Source organism: Oreochromis aureus, linkage group 6 (genome assembly GCF_013358895.1).
Source record: "Oreochromis aureus strain Israel breed Guangdong linkage group 6, ZZ_aureus, whole genome shotgun sequence".
Classification (NCBI taxonomy): Eukaryota; Metazoa; Chordata; class Actinopteri; order Cichliformes; family Cichlidae; genus Oreochromis; species Oreochromis aureus.
Window position 1 is genome coordinate 33,303,809 of NC_052947.1, and position 26,942 is coordinate 33,330,750.

A 26,942-nucleotide genomic window follows, 5' to 3' on the forward strand; every position below is an offset into this window, starting at 1 on the left:
AGGGAGGGGGGACAAAGAGCAAGTGTCTTAAAAAAGGCAAGTAGGAATATGTGGGGGAGGCAATCTACGCAGACTTGTGTTGCATGTAAAGAGAGAACCAGATTTAACAAAACTCTGTGATGTCATTCTGGAGGGAAACGGCACGCTCTTGTTTATAATTAGACATCTCAGCAATGTGCGTATGTGCAGAATGTGCTGTATTCAGTCTTAGGATGTCAGTGGGGGTCATGACCTTTCTAATGGCTAAAATCCCTGAATAAGCACAATTTATACACTGATCAGCCACAACCATTAAAAACACTGACAGGTGAAGTGAATAACATTGATTGTCTTGTTACGATGCAGTGTTCTACTCAGAGACCTTGCCCTCACCCCAAACCCACCCTCAGGAATGGCTGAAGAACACAATAAAGAGCCCCTACATCTTGATCTGACCGTCAAACCGCCCCAGATCCCGATCCAAATGAGCATCTTTGGGAGGCACCAGAACAAGACCAACCCAGCACCCAAAGTTGCTGCCAGGTGTCAGACATCACAGGAAAACTCCACATATTCTGATTGGCAGAGCTGCTTTCACAGCACCATACTATAATTGGTTTAGCAGTGTAGCTGATTGGTGAGTAGGTGTTTATTTTATTTTATTTTTTCTTTTAAGGTGAACAAGAAAGATTTTACCAGTATTTTACGAGAAAATAACTGCAAAAATTATGAATATGAAAATAAAGATAAATTTGGGTAACCGAGTTCTACAGTAGCAACCAGAGCTGGGTGACTTAGTGTGGAAGCAAATTGTTAATTTGCATGCAACACACTATAAGCTTCTAAGCTCCTAAGCTTCCAACTTGCAAGTCTTAAGTTATGAACTAATAAGCTGCATAAAAACAGCTAACTGCTAATTAGTGGTAAGTAACTTATAAATACAGTGAAAGAACTTCACATGTCAAACCCGAGCACAGATTTCTTGGACAGCCTGTTAGTACAATTAATTTGTCTTATAATTGCATTTGCCTTAAAGTGCTCCAAAAGGCGCCAACGCCCACACTTGAGAAGTCCATTTCAGTGACTTAGATTAGCTGAGGTGAAGTGTAGCAGACCTCCATTAACTGTAGCGGCCTATGTTTGCATCTACATCAAAGCAGACCTGCCACTAATAATATTTTATGTGCCAGGCTGCAAACTTATTTGTGCTGAAAGGCTGAACATGCAAGTCTGTGGGATCAGACCTGATTCAGGAGCCAGCCTCAAGTGGCCATACAAGGAACTGGAGTTTTTGGCACTTTTTCAGCATTGAAATAGCAGCTTGGTTAGGAACCACCAGTTTACAAGATATCAAATGCCAGGAAAAGACCACAACCATCCATGTAGGTGGCACTCAGCCACAAAGCCAATTTGTTCTAAGTTAAATCGTTTAAGTATAATATCTATCTAAACTTAAAAAAAAGGTAATGTGATTTTCCTCAAATTACTGGGTTCTGGGGCTTTGATCAAAAGCAGACATGCATTTGTTGGGAACTATTGTCAGCTGTGGATTAATACGCATTTAGTTTCAAACTGAGTATTTTGGAGTAGCAGGGAAGTGCACTCGGGATAAACTGCAGAGCTCATGTACAACTACATGGCTCAGTGATGTAGCTTAATAGTTCTTTGGCAGAGAGGAAAAAATACTTGTTAATCGCAACAACTCACTGACAGAGTCCTGTCTTTTTTTATTTATTTATTTTTTTGGCAATTAGAGTAGGATAGTACCTGATGTGTCCTTAAGCGGTCGGGTGTCATGTCGCTTATAATGTGGACCTAACGACTCTCTCCTCCTGACACAAACTTGAGCATCTGACCGAGAAAGAGAAATGACATAGTGATGGAGGGAAGATTAGGGCGAGATGGAGACAGTGGGAGGGAAAGGTAGAATGGAAGAAAGAGTAATAAGGACTGAGAGAGAGAGACAGCGAGGGGGGAGGGAAGGGCAGGGGAGATAAATGGCCGAGTAGACAGGAAGATGAGTGAAGCAAGAGAGCAACACTGTGTGACATACTGCAGACAGGAAGACTAACGGAGCGAGAGAGCGGATGGGTGAGAAAGAGAGGCGAGAGAGAGGAGGCATGTTAGTTGCATCCTCCTCCCTTTTTCCTCACCCGTTTCCCTCCCCCTGCCCGTAGCAGACCTTCTCTGGATGGTAACAAGCCACTCAGACAGCTGCAGCGCACACACACACACACACACACACACACACACACACACACACACACACACACACACACACACACACACACACACACACAGCCAGATTTCCTGAGGATCATTTAAAGCTTCACTTCTCTACGTGTGTGTGCTCACGTGTGTCTGTGTGTGTGTGTCATTGTAGCAGCAGCAGCAGCAGTAAAAAAAAGGGAAAAAAACAGTCTCTACATATTTAAAGGGGGGAAAAAAGGGACCCACATCACATGGTTGTTATTCTCTCAAATCTGCCTCTCAGGTCACTTTGACAGTCCACTCTCTCTCTCTCGCCCTAGCTTACTCGCTTGCTCGCTCACACACACATTCGCACACACACTCTCTCCCGCTCTCTCTCTCTCTCTAGCACTCAGCCGCTCATTCCCTCCCTCTCTCTTTCTCTCTTACTCCCTCTCTCCTCCCACCTGAGCTGTAATTTGCAGGGCTGATGAGGGTGAGGGCAGAGCAGAGGCAGGAGCAGTATTCTCCTCACTCGATAACACGCACTCACTTACACACTTGGACACACACTCGCAGTGTGATTCACAGTGTACAGCTACAACTGAGAGAATCTGATCCTTTGTGTGTGTGTGTGTGTGTTTGTGTGTGCTCTTTTTTTAACCTTTTCTTCCCCTCTTTCTCTCTTTTCTCTTTTCCTCCCTCGCCGTCACTCACTCACTCCCTCCCTCACTCACTCACTCCCTCTTCTCTCTCTCTGCTCCCTGGCGGTGTGTATGTGTGTGTGTATGTGTCTGTGTGTGTGAACCGTGGGGATAACAGACGCTCATGTGAGCAGCCTCAGTGGCGGCAGCAGTGACTGGTGAGAAAGAGGAGAGAGAAGAGGAGAGGAAGAGAGCAGGGATAACAGAGCCACCACCACCATCATTCTGATCGGATTCACACCAGACATGTGAGAAGATGTCCGTGGGCGGCTGCGCGTGTCCCGGTAAGTAGCTGCCGTGGTGATGGTTGTCTTTAACGACAGCCCTGCCGCTGCTGCCTCTGCTGCTGTTGCCAGCCGCTGACTTTTTCTGGTTGTTTTTGTTGTTGTTGTATTTTGGTTGGTGAGTGCAGCGGCTGCTGTGGCGTGACCGACTGGGGCAGAGAGATGGGGAAAGAGGTGCCCCGAGGCCCTGGGGCTCTGTTTGCAAAGGCTCATGGGAGGTCACCCTCTGCGATGGCTGATGAAGTGCAAAGAAAATACTAGGATATATGCAGCAAACATGCGTTCTTCTTATCATCTTACTCTTTTAGTTTCAAGATCAAATGCTGAAGATATTTGCTTGCGGCACGCACATCTGTGCATGAAGTTGTTGCAGTGGCGCCACTAATGCAACTTCTTCCTCTTCCTCCACCAGTTGTTGTTCTTGCTGTTTCTGCTGTTGCTAATGATGCTGATGCTTTCTGACTAATGGCCCAGGTTAACAACAGAGTCCTTTATAAGTTACTCTCTCATCCAAAGTGGAAATCTGACAGCGGAGGTAGCGGAAAAGAAGAGAGGGGGGAAAAGGATCAAAGTGTGACATTTAAAGGGCAAAGATCAGTGGCATGAATCAAAGGCTTGCATGATTGATTTTGCTCCTCTTCTCACAGAAGAGTTACTAATGAATGCTTGATGTTTCGCAGCTCACACAGGAGTATGCTGTTTAGGATTTGTGAAGAGGGAGATGAGGGGATGCTTCTCTTGCAGGTACAGAAGCAGTTTTTATCGCTGATATCAAAGTGGGGAAAAAAGTGCCCTGCTACATCTGTGGGACGTGATTTTTAAAGATTCAAGTCTTGTTCTTTAACCAAAGCATGGATGTATAATGGCCTTGTTAGGGAGCCTTTTACCTAGAAGTTCTCTTTAAGTTCACAAAACGAGGTCAGCAAGTGCACAGTCGAATGGGAGAAGGGGAGACGCTGACCTTACTCTAACACAATTACTTGCACCTCTCTCTGTTCGCTGCTGTTTTCTGTGACATCTGAGGCTTCTTCATTCATGTTAAATATCTGTCTTTGGGGTTGAAGAAGTGTCAGTCATATCGCCACAGTCGTAGCTTCATAGGCCGTTTTCATTTCGTGCCACGATAAAAAAAACAGCCCTGCAGACCGACTGTCGCTTGTCACCATTTTATTAAAATCGGTTGAAGTTGAGTATCGGCTACAGGGCTTCTGGGAACAGAGCCACGGAGAGCGACCTGGAGGGAGTAATATCCGTCATATTAGGCTACCATATTGAGAGGTGTGCGACTTCTGAGGAACTCCCCGCAGTCCTCAAACAGTTGTGTTTAGGTGTGGGACGCCTGACAGCAAACAGATAATTCTTCTGGTTTTATTGACTTTAATCAGGCAGAGGTGGAAAGAACAAGAGAAATAAAGGTCTAGAAATAAACCCTGCACTGCTCAGCCTCAGGCAATATATTATTAAGTGTTACAGCGATTTATGTACCACTCCTGATAGGACGTGTAGGACATGAAATATAATCCTATAGCTGCGAATGTATTCATAATCATGATAGATGCTCTCAGAATCTGCTGCTGTATAATTCTCAGCAGCAGGAATGGAAGAAGGAAGTGTGATAAAGTTGTGAGTTGCTGTGTGTATTTATGTGCGTGTGTGTGTAGGGTGCTGCATAACCCTGACGTGGCCTCCTCTCTTCTCCTGCCTACCAGGCCACAGCGGCCACAGTGGTCAACCCTCAAACAGCCGGGATGTGGATAAAGAAATTTAGCCAACCACTCATCGAGTATCATATTTCCCTGGTGCCAGTCTCGACTTTAGTCATTAGAGAGATGGAGCACTAACTGGTCCCATGTTTTGCGGTTTGGAAACTCTTTAGCCTGCAGATTATTTTAAAGGCGGAAAGTTTCGGAGAAGCAAACTGAGAGACAATGTCAGCTCTTCTTGGCTTGTACAGTTTAAGCTTGTAGACAGATGAATAGGAAGAGACACGACTGAGGATGACAGATCAGAAAGCTGGGTAGTATAGAAAGATATTGGCAGACAGATTTGATATCAGCAAGGGCAAACTCTCTAGACGCACCAGATAACAATTTGTCTGGAGCGCACAATGGTACAGGGAATATGGTGCATCAGAGTTTTCGTGTGTGTGTGTGTGTTCAATCATGTGTTTTCAATCTCTGCGCAGTGCTCCGTGTTACAAAGGCAAACGCTGCCACCTCAGCCGTTAAACAAGCCTGCGCAGCAGAGGCGAGAGCATTTGTTTAGAACCGGGCCTTAGCTATCTTGTGGTCAGATTGCATACTTAATCAACGTGGTCATGGAAATTTCCAAAAAGATGTATGACTGCACTCTTCTGCGCTCCACTTTTGCTCTCATATTGTTCTCTCTGGTGTTCCCCTTTTTGCTGTTGGCTTTTTTCTGTTTTTTTTTTTGTTTTTTTTGTATTCTCTTTTTCATTTTTTCAATTAAAAAATTTTATTGACAGAGTAGCTTCTTGTCTGGTGACATCTTTCACTTTTCAGCTCCTGGCTTCATAGATGTCGACGCATATTTAGCAAAACCAAAACTTTAAAAAGACAACGCAACTGTGCAATCTTACTTTCTCATGCACATCTGGTGACCTTAAAAAATACGTGTGATTAACACAGCTTCAGTCACTCACACAGATACACATGTATACACAACATGAGGTAACTGAAGACCAATGTAAACACTGCCTCCTAAAATGGAACAATCACTTCCATTCATTCAAGTCAACTTCAAATGAACCCAAAGCTTGACCCTAAAGTGACGCTAGTTAATTTACACGCTTAAGTTGCCACCCTCTTTATATAATTAAACCACGATCAGAGACTCTGTGAAGGCTGACTAAATACAACAGCATGTAAAATGTGAAACTATATAATTTCTGCCTTTTGGTTGCTTTCGTCTTGTTCTCTGTTGTTTACATTCCTGAGCCGTGTTCAACGCACAAGGATCCTCCCCCTTCTTGTGTGGGCTCACAGTTTGTACGTGAGTGTGTGTGTGTGTGTGTGTGTGTGTGTGTGTGTGTGTGTGTGTGTGTGTGTGTGTGTGTGTGTGTGTGTGTGTGTGTGTGTGTGTGTCTGGATGCACACACACAGCATGTGTCCTGACATGTGGATGACATAAACAGTGGGCCAAAGTGTGTGAGGGAATAACTTTACTAAATGGTTATTGTGTTTTCTGCTTGGAGATCAGTTAGATGACTTCATACTAGTCTACACTGACCTTACAGTAAAATCCACACTACTCTGTGCCCCCCCCACACACACACACACACCTCTGTGATATCTCTCCCCCATATCTCCCCTGTCCCCCCTCTCCCACACAGTTTCAGTCTGCACTGTGTATATACCTTCATCCTTCTTTCCCTTCTCACCCTCCCCTCACTCCCTCTTTTTCTTTGACTCCTCTGATTGCTAGCGTATGTTGGCTGGCTGACTGGCTGGCTGGCTAGAGTGGGGGAAGCAGTGGGGAGGAGTAAGGAGAGAGACAGGGAAAGAGAAGGAGAGAGAGCGACAGAGAGAGAGAGAGAGAGAGAGAGAGCGAGAGAAGGGGGAAGGGACTGTGCCCTCTCATGCAGAGAGTCACATGGTGTCCCTGATTGGAGGAAAATGAGTAAAGACTGCAGCTCTGGCTGAAATGGCAACAGACAAAAACGCACAAAGGCTGAGCTGTTTAAAAACGGGTTGCACAACAAGAGAGCCTGGAGAGGAGGAGGAGGAGGAGGGTGTGACAGAGGGGAAGAGAGAGGGAGTGAGCAGACACCGAGGAAAGATGTGGATTAAGGGAGGAAGAGGAGGAGGAGGAGGAAACAGGAGAAAGGAGGGAGAAGAGGTGATGGGGGGGGAGGGGGGGCAGAGTGCAGAAGAGCCAAGAAAAGAGAAGCAAGTAGGAGATGAACACTGTAGGAAAGGGAGGGAGATGGAGTGGGTGAGACAGAGTGAGAGAGAGATCAGACTGTGTTTCTATGTTTTCTGCAAGGCTGAGCGGTGACGTGATTGGCTGAGGGGGTGTGGGGTGGGGGGCAGACCTGACTCTGAGATCAGAGACAGACAAAATGGCTCCCAGAGAACAGAGAACGCAGCATCAGGGCACTGTCATCTCCACTCACACAGCTGCCAGCTGACACCAGCCGCCGCCACACACACTCTCACGCACATCTGTCACACACACACACTTAAATCTAAGCTACCTGCAAAATGCCAGGGAGAAAAGGGGGTGGCGGTGTTGGGGGGGGACTGCAACAGTGAAGATGATGGATAATAATATAGCTCATTAAGTTACTACAGCACATGCATGATTTTTTTGACACTTAAAGTAACACACACAGATAATATATTTCAATGCCAAACTGGCTCACGGCTGAGCCTTTTCCTGATTTAATCCCTTCACCTCTTGGCCTGTTATAACATGTGACGCACTTGCCGCTGAACTTCCCAGGTTGCAGTGTGTCTGTGTTTGCCTGCCAAAACGATCCTGAGTAGGGAATTCACCCAGTGAGTGAGAAAAAAAACTGTAGGGCAGCATGAAAACAAAGACGCTGGCTCACTGTGGCCACGAGAGGGCGCTGCTATCAAAGGACAAGCTGCAGATTGTAGGTCAGTCCGAATTTTCCACAGTGATTTCTCCTGACTGTAAAGCAGATGAATGAGTGATGGATCTCTGCTGAGCAACAGCAGATCCATTTATATTCAGTGTCGCTTGTTTTGATTGTCGCACTTTTGTTTTCTCTTGCAAATGAGACGCATCAATAACAATTTCCCGTCTGACAGTTGAGCTGTAGGGTGCAAGAGATTCGGATCGTTTAAGTAAAAGCAGTCAGGTCCTTTCAAAGTAAAAGTCCTTCACTAAAAAATAATGTACTTAAAATTAAAAACTATTTATTTTTCATAACAAAATTTCAAGAGTCCCTGTGTTATGCTTCATTATTTTGGACAGGGGATGTTAACATTATCCAAAATTTAATAGCGATAGAAATGAATAATTTATTAATATTAATCCTATTATATATTTTTTTATTAATTAATTTTCTGAATGGATAAAATAAGCTTACTCAAGCTTTGAGCATTACAATATCTTTTTATTATCTAAATCTGAACACTGAGGGAGAAAAATAAGACCCAGTTGGGACTTAAGCTCCACTGAAATGAGTTTAATATCACTGTTTTGTACAGACTAGCTGACAAACACAGCAGTAATAGTATTTCATGAGGTTAGAGGGATAAAATTCTTATAAATGAGACCATTTGATACTGGTTCTTAAATGTAAGGGTTTTCAACTTATTACCTATATTGCTTTTCTGCAAGATACAGTCGAGATATAATTATGGGGGGGAAATATGCACGTACACACATACCCTCTTTTTGGGGTCTCCTGTGATTTAAATACATAAGTCAGAATTACTGATGTTTAGACAGTTATTTCTAACTTTTGATTCCAGTGGTTGTTCATGTAAAGAAAGACTACAAAAACCCCCAACAAGCTATAGTAAAGCTGTTTTGCGAGGCTACCTGTGCACTTCTTTGATCAGGTGATACAGAAGCAGAACGTGATGTTCGTATTATCTTGAACTGATGTTAAAAAAATCCTCCAAACATTAAACATATTCAGTGAGCAGCAGTTCTCTGGGCAAAAATGCCCTGATAAATATTAGGAGATGGACAGAAAGCTTCAAGCTGATATGAATGGAACAGTAACTCAAATAGTCGCTTGTTACAACCAAAGAATGCCAAAGAGTATCTCTGAATGCACAACATGCCAAACTTTGAAGCAGGTGAGCTACAGCAGCAGAAAACCCCACCGGTTGCCATTCCTGTCAGATGAGAATAGGAAATCTGAGGCTTTGATTTGGACAAGTTGACCAAAATTGGACAATACAAGATTGGAAAAACATTGCCTCCGTTTCTGCTGCAACAACAAACAACATGAAAGCATGGCTCCACCCTGCCTTTTACCAACAATTCAGACTGCTGCTGGTGGTGTAATGTGTGGGACATATTTTCTTGGCACACTTTGCCCCCCTTACTAGCAGCTGAGCATTGTTTAAATGCCACAGCCTACCATCTCCATCCCTTTATGACCACAGTCTACCCATCTTCTGATCGCTGCTCCCAGTAGGATATCATCCCATGTCACAAAGTCAAATCATCTCATAGTGGTTTCTTGATCATGACAATGAGTTCACTGTACTCTAATGTGCTCCACAGTCATAGAATCTAAATCCAGCGGAGCACTTTTGGGATGTGGTGCAACAGGAGATTCACATTATGGACGTGCAGCAACTGTGTTATCATATCAATATGGACCAAAATCTCAGAGGAATGTTTCCAGCACCTTGTTGAATCTGTGCCATAAAGAATTAAAGCAGTTCTGAAGGGAAAAGGGGGCCCAACCTAGTACTAGCAAGGTGTACCCAACAAATTGTCTGAGCAGTGTATATTACACAAGATACACTTGCATCCCACTTGAGTACACTTCAGCAACGACACACTATAAACAGTGTAGCAAAAAAAATCTGATAGTAGACTGCTATTAATCTCACAGTATTGTCACATTGTCCAACTTTGCCTTTATGTAATAACTAAGTACAACTCTTGAGATTAGGAATCTCTTTTGTGAGCGTGTCCTGGGCCCAGATGGGATGCTGTTCAGTGGCAGAAGTAACTAGAGAAAACCCTCCCAGGCTGAGGGAGATCATTTGAACTCCACAAAGAAATCCTCTTGCTGTGAGCCACCATGCTGCTAATTAATGTGAATGCTACTTTCTTCTGTTGTACATTTCTCTGCGGAGATAAGACATTTTGCTTTAACCCTTAACCTTGAATCCATTAAAATAACTACAGCTGAAGTTCTGCTGCAGTTAAGTGTCTGCAGCTCTTCTGGCTCACAGTCTCTTTGATCTAAAGCTGGCCACTGTACTCTGTTAGAGCTCATTCCTCCAAAAAGTGGCAGCTTGTCTTTTGGATCTTTTATCAGAGCTGAATCAGACAGAGAGATCTCTGTCTCCCCCCCCCCCACCATCTGATCCAATAATGGAGTAAAGAGGCCTGAGCTGCCAAATGTATCAAATCTGGCAGGCAGACACCAGTGAAACGAGCCCCAGAGACATGTAGCTAGCTTCCGTGTGGACAGTGTGTGCCACTGATGTGTCTAAAGTACTTATTTAATATTGTGAAGTGGGAAAAGTCGAGAAACAGTAGGCTTGCTTTTAGCTTTGGGAAAGAAATGCAGTGAATGCTATCTATGAAAAGAGGAGTGGTTCTGTTTTCATTCCTGTTTGTGGAAAAAACGGAAAAAACAGCACTTAACTGATGTCACTCATTCTACAGTTGGAAGTCATCTTTGAGCTGGGATCAGCTCGGTCAGGGCTTTTTCTGCAGTCATACCAACACAAAACTGTCCTGAGATCAGTGCTTAGGATTGTGCTGAAGGGAGGCTGGCGGGAATGGTTCTTATCAGAACTCTGGCAGATGCATGTGCAGTTGAGTTTCCTGTGGACTAGTAAGTGGAAGTGGCACATTGCACACATTTGCACATGTGCACGATAGCATGCACGCACACACATGCACATGCGAGGCAGACACACACACATAGACTGTAGGCATCCTCCTTCCCCCTCCTCGTGCCCCTGAGCCTGACAGTCTGGACATGGAAGATATCAGAGAGAGGGAGAGGCATGAAAACACAGACTCAGGCTCTGAGTTAGATCAGTGTGTAGCTGTGAAAGTGCATTTGTAGGTGACAAAATGGCGATGTCAGAACAGCTAGAGTCTGAAGGAGGTAAGTCTGTCTTGCTGACCTTTTCCTTTTTGCCTTTCTCACAGCTGACGAGGTAACAAAAACCTCTGAGGTCAAACAAAACGGTCGAAAAGAAGAATTTCTGATTTGTCTTTTATTTAAAAGCAAGAACTAGTACAGCATATCTATACCAAAATGCTGTACAAGTTCAGTCTCTTACTCTCTTTTTATTGACTTTAACAAAGGTCAATTTAAACAGGTTGCACTTGTGGGTTTAAAGTGTAGGCTTAGTGAAAACACCATGTGTGCCCGCTTTGAGCACTTATTATACATGGCTTTATGGCTTTAGGTGTGAATGTTTAACTGTAGGAAAATGAGGCAAGCTGACGAAGCGAGGTTTGGGCAGATCTGTGTGAGTGTACCCGTGTGCCTCACTGGTTGGGGTGCTGGTTGAAGATAAGGCTGTCCCTATGCCTGAGAGCAAAGGAGATGGTGTGTGTAAGCCCTTCAAGCCTTATCCTGACACACCTCCCACCCCCACCTCCTCTCCATCACCCCACCACGCACACACGCACTGGGGATTAACCCCGTCATGTACCATTTCAATGGGTGAGCTTGGGGAGACACACACACACAGGATTAACCCTTGTGTGTCCATTTCCATGGATGTTTCTTAGCCTCTCTCTCTGGTTGTGTCAGCAATGACTGCTCATGTTGCCATAGTGACAGGGGCCAGCCAATGTAAGATAGGCAAATCCACATAAGTCACCCACAACAGACACTCTTAGCTACAACAGGCTACACCTCCTCCTGGTACTAGACACACAAAGATGCTGCCAAAGGACTGACAGCAGCCTCGTGAGCTGTGAAGAGCTCATGTCACAGGCTTACCATGGTCAAACCAATATACATAAAGTCAGCCCGGGCATCTTTGTTGCTGGTCGGGTGAGAGACAGGCCTTATAGAGGCTTATCCTCTCTACATGCCTGGCTCTGGGAGACAGTGCACTTCACCATACTCTGGATTTCATACATCAGAGTCTACAAAGAGGTTCATATTTGAGTTGCTGTCTTCATTTTGGGCATATAAGAGCAGCAGATCCCGGCGGGATAGATGTCCAACAAACAGATCCATCACTTGAAAAACAAATACAAGTATTTTAAATGTATAAATGAAAAAAAAAACATAAAAATAAAAATACAATAAAATGTATCACACTTAGATTCAGCGTATCAAAATGGTAGCATGAATAAAAAATATAACATAGTAATAATAGTAAAAAATAATCTGGATGAAATTATGAGAATAATGTTTAAAAAAATGCACAAAAATCGCATCTTTACTTATATCTACTGCACACATTTAAATGACTTATAAGTATCTGAAAATTACATTTTTGCATTAAAACTGTCATGTATTTATATCCTGTGTACGTTGAAATAAAGAATCATGGAGCAACATGTATACGGGCACACAAAATGCATACCACTGCAAATACACCAAAGTGCAAGTCCGGTTCAGGATAAAATATTACACCATCAGAACAACAAATGGGATTTTAAATATCGGACAAGGCAGCAAGTCATAACCTACTGAAAGAACTGTTTTAACTGATGCTTGAAGCTTAAATTGTGCATACCAAAATGTGTAAAAATAAACTTAAAAAAAAGAAAAATCACATTTCTACTCATGTCACTTTTGGTGTATATATTTCCAGTCATTTATATGTGTTATCTATAGTGCAGTTAAAAGGTGAAGATGAACGTAATAATAATAATGATGATGATGATGATAATAATAACAACGATGATGATAAATGTTATTATAATGTTGCAATAATGTAATATTACTGATCAGCACCAGTGTTTAGTCTCACAGCATCCTCTGTGAAGACCTGTTTACTGAGCAGCTCGCAACAGCGGCTTAATTTATGAATAAATCATTTATGAAACATTGTTTTCACTCCCAGTGTGCATGGGTGGTGTATTAATGAGAACCGTGTTCGTGCTGGTGGCTGTAACAACCTTAAGAGTGCAGCAGGAGGGGAAAGTTCTTTAGTGGGTGAAAGGAAACTACTTTACATCCTCGATACGGGATAATCTGTCTTTTCTGTCCTTTGGGGTTAGATGCTGTAGATCAAACAGTTTGCGTGTTAGATATGACACTTGCATAAATATGGAAAAATTGCTGTCCTAATACTGCTTGTTCTTTTTATATCACAACTTTGGACATATGGGTGAGATCTCTGCTGGCTGTGATCTGAATATCTGATTATTATTTGAGGCGATTTAAGCAGATTTAGAGGCCTGTGGGATTCTCCTTTTGGCTTAGTGCTTTGTGTGTGTGCGTGGATCTGTGTGTGTGTGTGTGTGTGCGCGCGTAGACTCAGAGAGGAAAAGAGGGTAGAGATTCCTGATGTTAAGGGATTTACTTGTCCACCTTGGGCAGTTCAGCATACAAACTGAAAGGCAGAATTAATTGACAAACTTATCCTGCTGTCTTTAAGTGTAAATTTATACGATCTTGGTGTACTTTTGACCAATGGGACTGCTCCACTGCAAATGTATGTGCATCACATTTGCATCCTGCTTGGGTCCAGGTTCTTGGTTGTCACTGCCTCAGCTCAAGCTGATTGCAGCAAGCCTATGTTCACTAATTAGGTAAACATGACAACCACTTTGCAGTCAGCATGATCTTTGTCTCCACGCTCATCTCCACTGAGTTGCATTAGGACAATTCTCATCTGTGTCAGTTACAAGGAAGGGATATGGGATGCAGGGAGGAGGAAGGGAAAAATGCTTACCAGACAACCTTTATGTGCAGTTGTGCATTAGTGGGGGGAGGAGGAGGAGAAGTGGGAGAGGGCGGCTGGCGGTGCTGGGCAGAGGAGAGAGGAGCAAATGCATTGCAGAGGGAGAGGAGGAGGAGGGCCTACAGCTATTGTTCATGTCCTCCCGTGAACAAAGGGCTCATCGGGGTCCATATGTAAACCCACAGCAGGCTTCAGCCCACTGACAAGGCCTCATGCGGGACAAAACATAACCGACCGACTCCCGCAATTTAGGCCTTATTCCGTTTCGAGGAGATTTTTTATTGATCCAATTCAAAGGGACGTATTGTGTGGGTACGTTGCGTCCAGCCAACCGCCGTCCAGCGGGCCTATCCGTTTTTACGCACGGAGCGTACACACGGTCTATCAGCACGGATCTGTAAACATCAATTTTCTGATTGGACTTCTTTGCAGGTAAAGGGTCGGCTTTCCCCCAAACACACTACTTGACTCTAACGTTTTGCTTTTTTAGCGTTTACATTTGGTGTAGGAACTGCCGCCGGTGTAATTGCTCCTCTTTTTAAGTGCTTTTTCGTTGCGAAGGGATTTAACGCTAAGGCGTTAGCAGGAAGGCTAAAACCAGCTAACTGGTTACAAACAGTTTTCTGGCTAGCTGACGTTAGCCTACCCTGCAGGCCTACGAGGCAGTGTTGTACACAGTCACCGTCGCTGTGGTTGAGGGGATCGGGATTATGTATTGTGTCTTGTTTGTTCACATAAATGTATTGCTTTTCAGATTATTATTGTTTGGCGTTTTGTTGTTAGGCTCGCTCGAGTCCCGTAATAAATTTAGCCTAGCTAGCAACTATATGCTAGCTTGGTGCCATTCTAATTGCCTTTGTAGCCGCACAACTCTACATCTAATCTTCTTTAGCAGTTAAATTTATGAAGCATAGATGCCGAATAACCTAAACCGGTGTCACTTTACGTTCAAAGTTTCACAATATGGTTCAGGTTCATCCGGCTCACAAATTCCGTTTGGATACTTGTCCCTTATACCAATCATGGTGGCAGTCTTGAGTGGCAGGAGTCCACAACCACGACAGGTTATATCCCCATTTAGAGGAGACTTGATGTTGTGATGTTGGGTGGATTTTTGGCGGCTGAGCATGAAGAAAAGTCGATAGTTGAGTGTTTTTTGGCATCCGTGCCAGTTTGACAGATGATCTGCTCTAAAAGTTTCTGTCCACAAGCAGATGTGTGTATGTTTAATGTGTATGTTTCTGTCGACATTGTGTACTGTGTGCTTGTAAAAGAGAGGAACACGATTCCCAGTGGAGGAAGTGGAGTCCAGCTGATGTGATTGTGACTGCCTGTCATTAACCGCTAACGGGAGAGGAGAGGAGCTAATGGAGCTCTCAACAACTAATGGACACACAAAGAATCGATTATTTATTTATTTATCAGTCTTCTGGTGGTGCATCCAGCCCATAGCATAGTGTTGCACATAGTAAACAGCTTGTTTTTAACTCGATTTGAAGCCAGGGTTTCAAATAGATGAGTGTTTTATTGCCTTTTCTTTTTAACTTTTTAGAAAGATGGAAATGTTTTATGGCTCTATACTCTTTATGGAAAACTTTTTTATTAATTGACCTCTGGGTCTGTAAAAGCTGTGATGGCTGCTGTTATTCACAACATATTTGGAATGCAATTCCTCCTTTCACTAGAATAGATTTCATAATGATGCATAGATTAGTTATTTATAGGAACACCATCCTAATGTGTGTGACTTTAAAGGTGAGGCAGCCTCTTCTGCTCACCTCACCACAGTGTGTCTGCAGATATGTGCTATTAAGTGTTACTAGTACTTTTTACTGGTTTAACTGTTTACTATACATCTTACGTCACTGTGTTCTCATTTCATAACAAACTTTCCTGTGAGACAAGCCACCCTCTTTGGTTATATCTTTCCTTCAGAAATACAGTGACATAAATATGTTTAATATGCAGAGACACCACAGAGAGATATGAAGGAGGTGGGGCTTCACCATGGTGACGCAGAGGTCGTGACCCAGAGGCCGCCACGCCTGGATGGCCTTTATAAGAGAGCCAGGCAATTAGAGTAGAACAGGGACTGGATCTTTGTGTGTGTGTGTGTGTCAGTGTCATCAGTATGTTTTCTATTGTGTTTGGGGTTCCTTCTGACTTACTTTTTAGTACTTCATGGTAAGGCAGCAGTTTCTATGTTAGTGCAGCATGAGGCTTCTTCCATTGTGTTGTTATATATTTTAATGCCCCAAAAATGAGCCATTCAGGGAAGGCCATGGAATGAGTGCAGTTAAAACTGGACCATACTGGTTATTTCAGGCTGATTAGGCATCAGAGGTGTAACAGTTCTCTACTTTTTACTTTGGTTTTCAAAATAACAATTTTTAGCAAAGGTCCAGTTATTCGATCATGGACCAAAAAAGAAACTGTATTTATGTATCTCCACTTCAGTTTTTAGCCAAATAATCTTTAAACATGACAACTTTACCATACTAGCATGCTTCAAGTAGGTAAGGCAAGATCTGATGCCGTATCATGGGCCTTTGCATCTTTTCAATCTCAGTATTACAGATTCGTACAGCCCTGTTCGACTTCATCATCTTTGGTTTTGTTGGGTTTTTTTCCATAACCTCAGCTTTATCGATATTGAAAAGTTTACTTTTTTTCAGTTAATTAATTTTTTATCTTTATCTTTTGTGTCTAAATTTGACATGCTTACTATACACACGTCATGTTCTCTGTCAGGTTTAGCGGTCTCACAAGTTTTCATCTGCCATAAGTTAAATATAATAATATATATTACAAATATATATTGTAATATATTTGAACCCCGTACACAAAGCTTTCTTTTTCAACATTTGCCGTCACTTCTGTTCCAGGCTGTTCCTCCAAGTCGTTCAAGCTGTACTCCCCCAAGGAGCCCCCCAACGGTAGCACTTTCCCCCCTTTCCACCCCGGCACCATGCTGGACAGAGACGTGGGGTGAGTTTCATTTCTGTGCTGTGTTTGTAAAGCTTGCCAAAAATTAGTCTAGCTGACTGCTTATTGGGCCAACTGTGTTGTTTTTAAAGTATGTTTTCTGTTAGCTGTCAAATGTTTTTCAAATGCTTCTGTGCATTCAAACTGTTGTCACAAAGTTTTTGCAGTGGATTTACAATAACATAACAAGTTATCAACTTAAGTAGCATTATCCTCACTTTAGCTGTCTCAGCTCTGCTCTACAAACACGGCATAACAGAGATGGAGGAAATCTTGTATCTTTGAAAATGCGTAATTACTTTAAGCCTTTAATTTAAAATCAAACCAACAGATAGAAATCCTCCTCAGTCTGTTTTCCCACGTTTTGTGAGGGATCAGTGTAGCCACTCAACGCTTGCACATTCATTTCAAAGTGTGTAGAGAGATGAGCACATGTAGTAGGTGTGACTGTGAGCACATCAGTGTTGCAAGAGTGTGTTATATTAGAGTGAAGCTGGCGTGAAGCGTGAATTTTCCTGGGAAATTTTAGTTCAGTATTTATTTAATCCATCCATTTTTATTAGTTACTTATGGAACTCACGGGCGAGGGGGCACAGCCTATCCCAGCTGAAATGGTTGATCACATAGCAACACAGAGAGATGACACACTCACGTCCCTATCTATGGCCAATTTAGACTCACCAATTACTGTAACATTCGTGTCTTTGGTCTCTGGGAGGAAGCCGGAGTACTCAGAGAGAACGCACACAGGGATTGGGAGAACATGCAAACCTCAATTAATAATTGAACGCATTATGCTTTAAAAAAGCGTCAAGCCTTGAGATCATCTATTGGCATAATAATGTAATAACTGAGTGATGCTACCTCCCAGTATCAGATCCTAAATATAAGCCATTTTTCAAAGTGTTGCATACGTTGTACAATATTACCACGCACTGGTAAAACACCTTTAATATTTGAAGGTTTATTCCTTGTATTTAAGCAAAGGGGGGCCTGCTGATCTTCTGTCATTTAGTGAACATTTAGTGAGCATCAGTACTGCTGTGATCCAGAGTAGAAAAATGTTATTCATTCATCATTTACGCCACCAATTATAAAGGCAATTACCTGCTGAGCTACTGTGAGCAATGTTTAAACCGTTAACTGCTGTATGAGGCGAAAATTTACTGCCAAAAAACTGCATTGAATTGTGTAGCTCAGTAAAGTTGGAGAATACACTTTTTTTATTTTGATTGTTTTTCCACCCGATGTCATTTTGCAATAAATAAATAAATAAATCGGCTGCAGTTGTTGATTGTGTCTGTGCATTTGAGAATTGATATTTACCGTCTCATCCAATTTGTGCCATGTTTGGCTCATGTCCCGGGGTTGTAAAGGCAGACTAGCTCCTTCAGGAGAGCATATTAGCACTATTGCTGAATGTAATAATGTCTCTGTCTCCTGTTTCTCTATAGCCCCACTCCAATGTACCCTCCCACATACCTGGAGCCAGGAATAGGGTAAGACTACATTGTTTCCCATTATCCCAGGCAGGTTTAAAAACTGTAGTAATACAAATACAGATAAGATTGTGAGATTTTTTTTTCTTTCTTATCTTAATTGCCTAGAGATCTTGCAGTAAGACTGTAAGCCTCAACTGGGTTAAACCCAGCTAAATCTAAAGAATCTATGAGAGCGTTAACCCTACTGCATTTTGATGACTGCCAGCTTTTGTGTTCTTTTCAATTTGTTTCTTCCAGGAGGCACACACCATATGGCAACCAGACAGACTACAGAATATATGAGCTCAACAAACGACTACAGAACTGGACAGAGGTTTGTGTGCATACACAGCCACATACACGGACGCTAAACGCCGCCAAAAAGGTGTTTAATGGATAACTTTCTTCTCTCTACAACGTAGGAGTGTGACAACCTGTGGTGGGATGCATTTACTACAGAGTTCTTTGAGGACGATGCCATGCTGACCATTACTTTCTGTCTGGAGGATGGACCCAAACGTTACAGTAGGGAACTGTTTGAATGACACAAATCAGATTCAGATTTTCAGAGTCAGATTTTTCAGATTCTGATTTCTTCTTACAGCAATTGGCCGGACGTTAATCCCGAGGTACTTCCGGAGTATATTTGAGGGCGGTGCCACTGAGCTCTACTATGTACTGAAACATCCCAAGGAGTCCTTCCACAATAACTTTGTCTCCCTCGACTGTGATCAGTGCACTATGGTCACACAGAATGGAAAACCCATGTTCACACAGGTGTGTATGTGCAGGGGATGTTTGTGGAGGTATTGGGGACAAATACAGCTGGTACTTCTAATAACTGTGATATTTAAAGATGAAATTTCTTGTTTATGTCCATCTGAGTAATTTGATTTTGAGAAAAAAGTTGAAATGTGGAGATTAAAGTTGTTTCAAGAAAAACGGAGTTAGTGAAATTGTACTTTATAATTAATTTAAGTAAAAAGGAAGGAAAGAATTTCTCTTTTAGCATGTAAACACAGTGCGGTGATCAGTATTAAGACGTTAAAAAAGTTGGTGCAGAAAGGATTTGTAAAAAATGTAATGGCTGGCAGTGGACAGATGCAAGGATATCAATAGTTCCACCCTCATCCAATAAAGAGGATGTATGCTGTATCACAAGACAGTTGATTAATTTGTTTCACCAACTCATCTAAACAAGGCATTTTGTAGAGGGTATAGAAAACTGTCTTGAAACAGTAACTGTAATCTCCACGTTTAGACTTTTTTCTCGAAATACAATTTTGACTATTTCTCAGAATAGATTTTCATCTTTAATCTCAAAATTTTAACTTTATTCCCAAAGTGATCAACATTTTTTTTTTTCTTAATATGGCCCTAATACCCAATAAGATATAAATTTAGCTTCTCTCACTTTAAGACACTTTTCATCTGATTGGCTGTCCATTCCAAACAGCTGATTGAAGCATCTGGGTTTAGAGCTGTGTCCCTGAAATAATCGTATCAGGAATATTTCCTCTTATTAACATACAGATACACAAGTTTAGAAATAAAATTAAAAATAATAAAACCGATTGTGTAGATCAAAAACTGGTCGCCTCCTCGAGTTACCTGCATGCTACCACAGCATTAAGGACGTGGTTAGTTGCCGTTTTAATCAGATTTTGAGTGTTTCATGCATTCTGTCGTGCACAGAATCTGTCCCAGGCTCTCCGCAAGTGATTATTAACTTGGTTGACATTGCATTGATGATAGATGTGACCTTCTCTTTCCACCTCTCTCCACTCTTATTTTGAGTATAATTACTGTCCCAAAAATGAAAGGCAACATGCAACTTTGTTGATCCTGAAGTTGGCTCATAGCATTGTCCTTTTCTGCAGATAACGTAGGGATTTGTTTTACTCGTGTAGTGAGAAACAAGAATTATTTTAAAAAGTATTTTTGAAAAATTTCTTAATGAATTCCCTGCTGCAAAAAACACTAATCTTTAAATGTGTAAACATGTACCCACTCCTGCATAGATTCTATTCGTCTCTCTTGGGTTGTGTACTAACTCCAGTTCTCTGATCTTCTGCAGGTGTGTGTAGAAGGGCGCTTGTACCTGGAGTTCATGTTTGACGACATGATGAGGATAAAGACGTGGCACTTCAGTATCCGACAACACCGTGAACTCATTCCTCGTAGTATACTGGCCATGCATGTGAGTGAATAATAATACATTTTATTTGAAAGCGCCTTTCAAAACTAGAGATGGCACGATACCACTTTTTTATGTCCGATACCGATACCGATATCATAAATTTGGATATCTGCCGATACCGATATGAATCCGATATAGTGTGTTTTTTAATCAATAAAACTGTTTTTTTAATATCTTGCTGCATTTTGTATAAGTTCATACTCAAGTTTAAATAAACAATAACACTAAAGCTATTCTGTTATACCTGTATGTAAAAAATACACTGCACCCAAAATATTTTATAGTTCAGCAACACTGATCAATCTAATAAACTTAAACCTACTCCATCCTCCCTATTCTGGTATTTTAAAGAGTACTTAGCAGAAATATTAAGCAACCTAACTAATAGGGTTGCAAACTCCCAGCAAAAAAAAATAGGGAACCACCCCCCACCCTCCACGTCATGATGCTTAATCGATGTAATCAACTTTAATTTGATGCAGGGTGAAAAAAAATGCACAGAATTAAATTATTTTTCAAGAATAATTAAATAGATTCAACATCTTTCTTCAACAGAATTGCAGACTGCACAGATGGTATCTTCCCAAAGGAAAAAGTACTATAGCTTACTAGGGTATATTAGACTTAACAGTTACTATATACAGTAATGGACTTCTATACATTTTACATCAGATTAAAACTTTAGGTGTAAGATTCAGATAATTATTTATTAAAAGCTAGACATTTTAAATGAGAATAAGAAAGAAAAGTATGTCTTTGTGCCCCTTTTCCTGTTAATGCCCTATCGGCCCCCTGGCTAAACTTTGCTAGATCCGCCCCTGCACAGTTACCAGCAGTCAGCTACGTGAGAAAAGGATCCTGGTGTAGAAAGTAATATTAAATAAATTCTAACAACAGCTTATCAAGGTTAAAGGTGCTGCTGTTGTTCCGCCGCTGGTTTCCTCTTTCTGGCGCAAAGTGGGCCAAAAACAAAGAAGAGAGACGGACTCGCGACAGAAAAGCCGATCAGCTGAGCAGTTTCACGATTGAAGTAGCTGCAGGAAGGTGAGGGAGAGAGAGAGGGAGAGAGGCAGTCGCTCCATATATCGGTTGTTAAGCTTAACATGGGAACGCTTTACAAACACTCAGAGATGAACTTACACACACTCAGAGATGAACTTACACACACTCAGAGATGAACTTACACACTTGCTTTACTTCTCTCTGGGATAACTTCCTCGGAGATGAAATGCTGGTTTGGTAGCGAGGCTACAAATACACACAGCCGCTCTATCACGTGAGCACACTGCTCCGAGGTGCTACGGTTATGAGCCGAGTTACGCCGTGTCGCAAGTTTTGTGAGGTGTTTTTTTTTATATTTAATGTATCGGATTACATTTTTAATTTCTCACCGATATCCGATCCAGTAATTTACGTCAGTATCGGACCGATACCGATACGTAATATCGGATCGGTCCATCTCTATTCAAAACACTCAAGGTCACTGTACACAGTAGAGTAAAAAGCAACATAAAAGCAAAGAGTTTACACAATCATAAAACATAAACAAATTTAAAATAGCCGAATGGAGAGGTTATGTGGGATAAGCTATGCAGAGGAAGTAGGAACCCACACCGGCACACGCTGTTTGCTAGCTTTCTGATCTCCTATCCATATGTTCCAGGCCCAAGACTCTCAGATGCTGGACCAGCTGTCCAAAAACATAACAAGATGTGGCCTGTCGAACTCCACCCTCAACTACCTCCGAGTGAGTACAGTGCATGTGCAACATTTGGATTTGGAAAAATTTTCTTTCCTTGTGTCTTGATCGTGGTCCAGTTGTAATTTCGTAAGAAAACATTTCCATCTCTGAAAACTTTACAGAATGTTAAACAGTTAATTAGGAACATTGAATAACCTGCCAAAAAGCAGCACATGTTATATACATCATCACTGAGTAGAGTGAGAAGACTGTTCAGAACAGTTCCTGCTTTTAAAGCACTTTGAATGATTACCTTCTGGTTTATAAATGAATATATAGCTTGTAGTCAAGGTGTGTACAAACTGGAGACTTTATTTTTGGACGCTTTACAGATCCTGTGGGGTGACAACCAACATAAGCACATTGTGTTCATGTACAGTAAAGATACAAGAATGGTTGAAATTGTTTATTACCAAAAACTGAGCCTGTATGTAGAGCGTTTTTGACTAGTAGTGGCTCTGGAGAGCATTGCTTTGCTTGAATATCTTGTTTTACAAGCGTGGAGCTGCTGCTTGTTGACAGGAACCTTTAAAACTTTAAGGGGATATTATAAGTCATCATTTTGGCATCATTTTACTAGCATCTATGTCTGCATAATTTACATTTCATTGAACAGCTATTTCCCCATTTGCTTTAAAAAAAAAAAAAAAAGCTCTTCATCCTCCACCCGACTGTCAAATAATCACAGCTGTTTATTAAATTTTGTGTGTGAGACATGAGAAAAATACTGTCTCTTTAGTTATTGTTGACATCCCCTTGCAGAACAGTAATGCTTTAAATGTTCTTGTATGCTTGACAAACAGACCCAGTTGGATACTAGCAGGCTGTTTGTTTTTCTGCATCTGGCGTGCTTCTCATTTTAAACACAGCACGCAGCACCACCTCACATCCATGTGAAAATTGATTGGAACATGAGCTTTAGATGCCTCTGTAGTGATTAAGCCACTCTAACGTTGCTGCGAAGTGATAACAAATTGTTTTGCTTGATGTTTTGTCCCATCGCATTGTCTGATCTCAAACTTTCAAGTCAACCAGTGATGCTAATAATGCTGAACACCAGCTGATAATGCTGGTAATAAATCAAGCGGAGCATCTCTAATTACCTTGAAAAATGGGTAATCACTAACCTGTGGCATCTCTCTGTTCTTTCTTCCAGCTGTGTGTGATTCTGGAGCCCATGCAGGAGCTGATGTCCAGACACAAGACCTACAGCCTCAGCCCCAGAGACTGCCTCAAGACCTGTCTGTTCCAGAAATGGCAGAGGATGGTGGCACCACCCGGTCGGTGAACCGCATGATTAGATAGGACGCACAGACACGTTGATATGTGGTAACTGGATGTGTAACTTTCTCTCTTTATTCCTTATCTGTAGCTGAGCCATCAAGACAAGCCCCTAACAAACGGCGGAAGCGTAGGATGTCAGGCGGCAGCACCATCAGTGGAGGAGGAGGAACTAACAATAACAACAACAACAAAAAGAAGAGCCCTGGTAGTGGCTTCCCACTGTCCAGCCAAGTTCCGGTGAGTGCTCTGGTGCCATCTAGTGTCCGTCATTTGAGCACACATCCTCGTTTTGCTCTTTGGTAAACTGCTCCATGGATTTGCTAAGGAAAGTTCAGGTCATTGTGGCAACAAAAAAGCGGGACTCAATAAACCAAAGTAATTCTGTGTACAAAAATATGAGGACTGACTCAGATTCTGTAACCCTAACCGTAACCCTAACTAAAACACAGTTGAAATGTCTTGTTATTGGCTGAGCTAGTAGAAGTACAAATGTCACTTTTAAACCCTCTCACGTCTTTGCAAACACCTCATCAGGGTTCATTCTTGTTTTGTTTAACTGGAAGATAAATTTGTGCCATTTAATGCATTTTTAATATAGCTGGGAAAAGTTACTAATAGCAACCCAGGAAAATAAAAGCACTGTGCTATGACTTCTGGGTCAGTTACATAGTTTCATTTTCATGGTAGAAAATGTATAAATTTTCTTTAAATTCAGTTGTTGTCATTAGTCTATAGCCATTACTTTTGGAATTAACATTTTAGATGTTGTTTGACTGTTATCAGGTCAAAGCAAGTGTTTTAACAGTAAATACATCTTTATTATTAACAGCTGGTTGGTCAAAGTTCCTGCCAAAACTACAGCAGGTACAAATGAGAGGTGGCTTTACAGGGTGGTTTCAGAGGCACTAAATGCATCACTTGTGTGATATAAAATCGTATGCCATCTGTTCTGATATTCATGTGGTCTGATGGTGCTGTTTTGTAACTCCGTAGGATGTGATGGTGGTGGGAGAGCCCACTCTGATGGGAGGGGAGTTCGGCGACGAGGATGAGCGCCTGATCACACGGCTGGAGAACACACAGTTCGACGCTGCCAATGGCATAGATGATGAGGACAGCTTCAACAACTCTCCGGCGCTGGGCTCCAACTCGCCTTGGAACAACAAGGCTCCTTCCAGCCAGGAGAGCAAGAGCGACAACCCCACCTCACAGGCATCACAGTAGAGCCCAGAGCCCTGCATCCTCAACCTAACCCCTCCCTGTCACTCCTAGGCCCCCACCCCACCTCAATAGCCATGACTGCAACAGTAACAGTCCATCATCTGCTCTCCAATCCAAACACCACTGTAGCGCTCAGATTCAAGCACAGGTAGCCCGAGGGGGCTCGGACTGTTTTGCCGAGCTGGAGGAAGTTTCACAACTTTGATTATTGCGGTGACTTCCTGATAATTAGGCACTGTGTCCCACCTCTCGCTCCCTTTTCCTCATTTCATAGACAAAAAGTCCCATCTGCTCTTGCCAATTTTCAGTTTTGGATGGCAACCGGGTAGCACGAGTGATGATTTAGTCAGGGGAGAACTGTGCACGCTAAAGTATCCATACTGAAGTTCACATGTAGGAACAGGTGGGGTGGAGGGGAAGGTGGCAGTCGGGCTTCAAGATGGTGGCGAGTCGCTTAGGGACGACTCGTCCACTCGTACGCTAAACATGCCTCTGGATTCTGGTCTGCTCTGCTGATGTGTGGGTCGCCCATAACGTTTGTTAATAGAGTGTGTGTGTGTGTGTGTGTGTGTGTGTGTGTGTGTGTGTGTGTGTGTGTGCGTGTGCGCTTGCATGCGTGTGAGTGTGTGTTTGTGAAAGTTGTGAGAAGAGAAAAGCAGCAGCGTGAGTTTAATGGTGGCTTTGCTAAAGCAGATGGACCAGGATTTAGGATCGGTATGTAAAACCATTTGAAATGAACACACTAGTAAGAGAGGTGAAATGTGGCACTAGGGAAACATCAAACACACAGACGCGCGCGCGCACACACACAAACACACATAATGATTGAAGGATTTTGAGTCCCCCTAGTGCCCAAATATCTCTGATTAGACTACAGTGAATGCAGTCTTTCAAACAGAACATTTACCACACACACATGCACAGTCTTACACACACACAGTTACACATTTTAAGAGTTTTTATACAGTATATATTTCCCTAGAATGTTTTTTAATTTGTATTAAACGCCTTCATTTCAATTGTTACTTTTTTATTTTCTACCAATACTGAAAAAGCTACAGACCAAGGAGCAACACAGGACTTTTATCCCTTCCCCCTCTAAAATATATTGTTTTTATCTTTTATGTTTATAAAAGAGAAATACTTTAGTGTGGATGTTTTTATTTTGTCTTTTTGTTCCTTTTTTTTTTTGTTTGTTTGAGATTTGAATTTTTGTGTATTTGTGCTTGTATATTTAAGGTAGTAGCAAAGTTCTGTCTGACTGTAATAAAATGTATTCTTACTTAGATTTACCTAAAGCCATCCCGATCTAATGTAAAGAAACAAAAATAGGAAAAAGGAGAAAATTCATGAACCCATCCCCTCTACCTTCCCACCTGCTCTCTTTCCTCCTTCCTCTTTTTTAAAAACGTGTAAATTACAACTCCCCCTGGGGGTACAATGCCACCATAGAGAGATGGTTTTACTGTTTATTTTCTTTAATTTATTCAGAAATTCAGTCATGTATTCATCTATACAGAAAGTGATTTTTTTTTTTTCACTTAACATTCACAATTTTGTGTATTACAACTTGATGTCAAGTGAATGTGCTCGCTGAACTTTAGTTATCCAGTGACTTTCATGTTTCGTCACTGGCTAAACAGATTTTTTGTTTTAAGAGGTTTTCTGTCTAAATTGTCTTTATTTGTATTCATAACCAGAATCATACACACATCTTCTTAAACCAGCCTCACATTGAGTTCAGTCTGCATATTTGGTAGCAATGCTGAGTCTGTAAAGTCTAATAAATGAACAGCTGAAGCTCTGTCATTGTTTTGTACATTTCCATTTTGTTACTGTTGAATCCAGCAACAGTTATGACTGAGTTTGAATGGTGACTTGTACCTTCTCCAGACCCTGTAGGAAAATCATTGTTTGATATATATTTTTTTGATTTGGTTAGTTTCTGCCCTTGATAATTAATGTATGGTACCAATAAAAAGATACATTTTCACTTTAAAAAGCTTCTTTGTAGTTTATTTTTCTAAATTTTACACTCAAAACTTATTTAAGCCAACACTGTTTTAGTTGCATTTTGTGTCCTTTTGGCTTACGTAACTTTAACCAACATTATGTAGTGAATATTCGACAAACACGAAACAGGTTAACCAGCTTAAACCCGTTTATTGAAAGCTTATTTTTGGACAAATTATACACACTTTACTTTGTGTGTCACATAGACTGATCCCCTTTCATCTCAAGACAAGTGAGACCATATAAGCCAATAAGCATAAGGAAATGTCTCACCAAGCCCATGATT

General features: G+C 41.8%; 1 protein-coding gene across 3 annotated transcripts; it reads left to right on the top strand.

The window, feature by feature from the left end:
- The first annotated feature begins 2,728 nt into the window (after window positions 1–2,728).
- Window positions 2,729–26,645, top strand: ldb1b (LIM-domain binding 1b). Of its 3 annotated transcripts, none has more exons than XM_031753515.2 (11): window positions 2,729–3,157; window positions 16,617–16,719; window positions 18,171–18,215; window positions 18,456–18,531; window positions 18,620–18,722; window positions 18,802–18,974; window positions 20,275–20,397; window positions 22,061–22,144; window positions 23,295–23,418; window positions 23,511–23,659; window positions 24,416–26,645. In XM_031753515.2, exons 1-11 carry the CDS (start codon window positions 3,130–3,132, stop codon window positions 24,644–24,646), a joined length of 1,239 nt encoding a protein of 412 aa, XP_031609375.1. In that variant the 5' UTR covers window positions 2,729–3,129; the 3' UTR covers window positions 24,647–26,645. The 3 variants fall into 3 exon arrangements, with proteins under 3 accessions (XP_031609375.1, XP_031609366.1, XP_031609382.1); XM_031753506.2 differs by lacking the exon at window positions 2,729–3,157 and adding an exon at window positions 10,826–10,961; XM_031753522.2 differs by lacking the exon at window positions 2,729–3,157 and adding an exon at window positions 13,770–14,163.
- The last annotated feature ends 297 nt before the right edge of the window (window positions 26,646–26,942 follow it).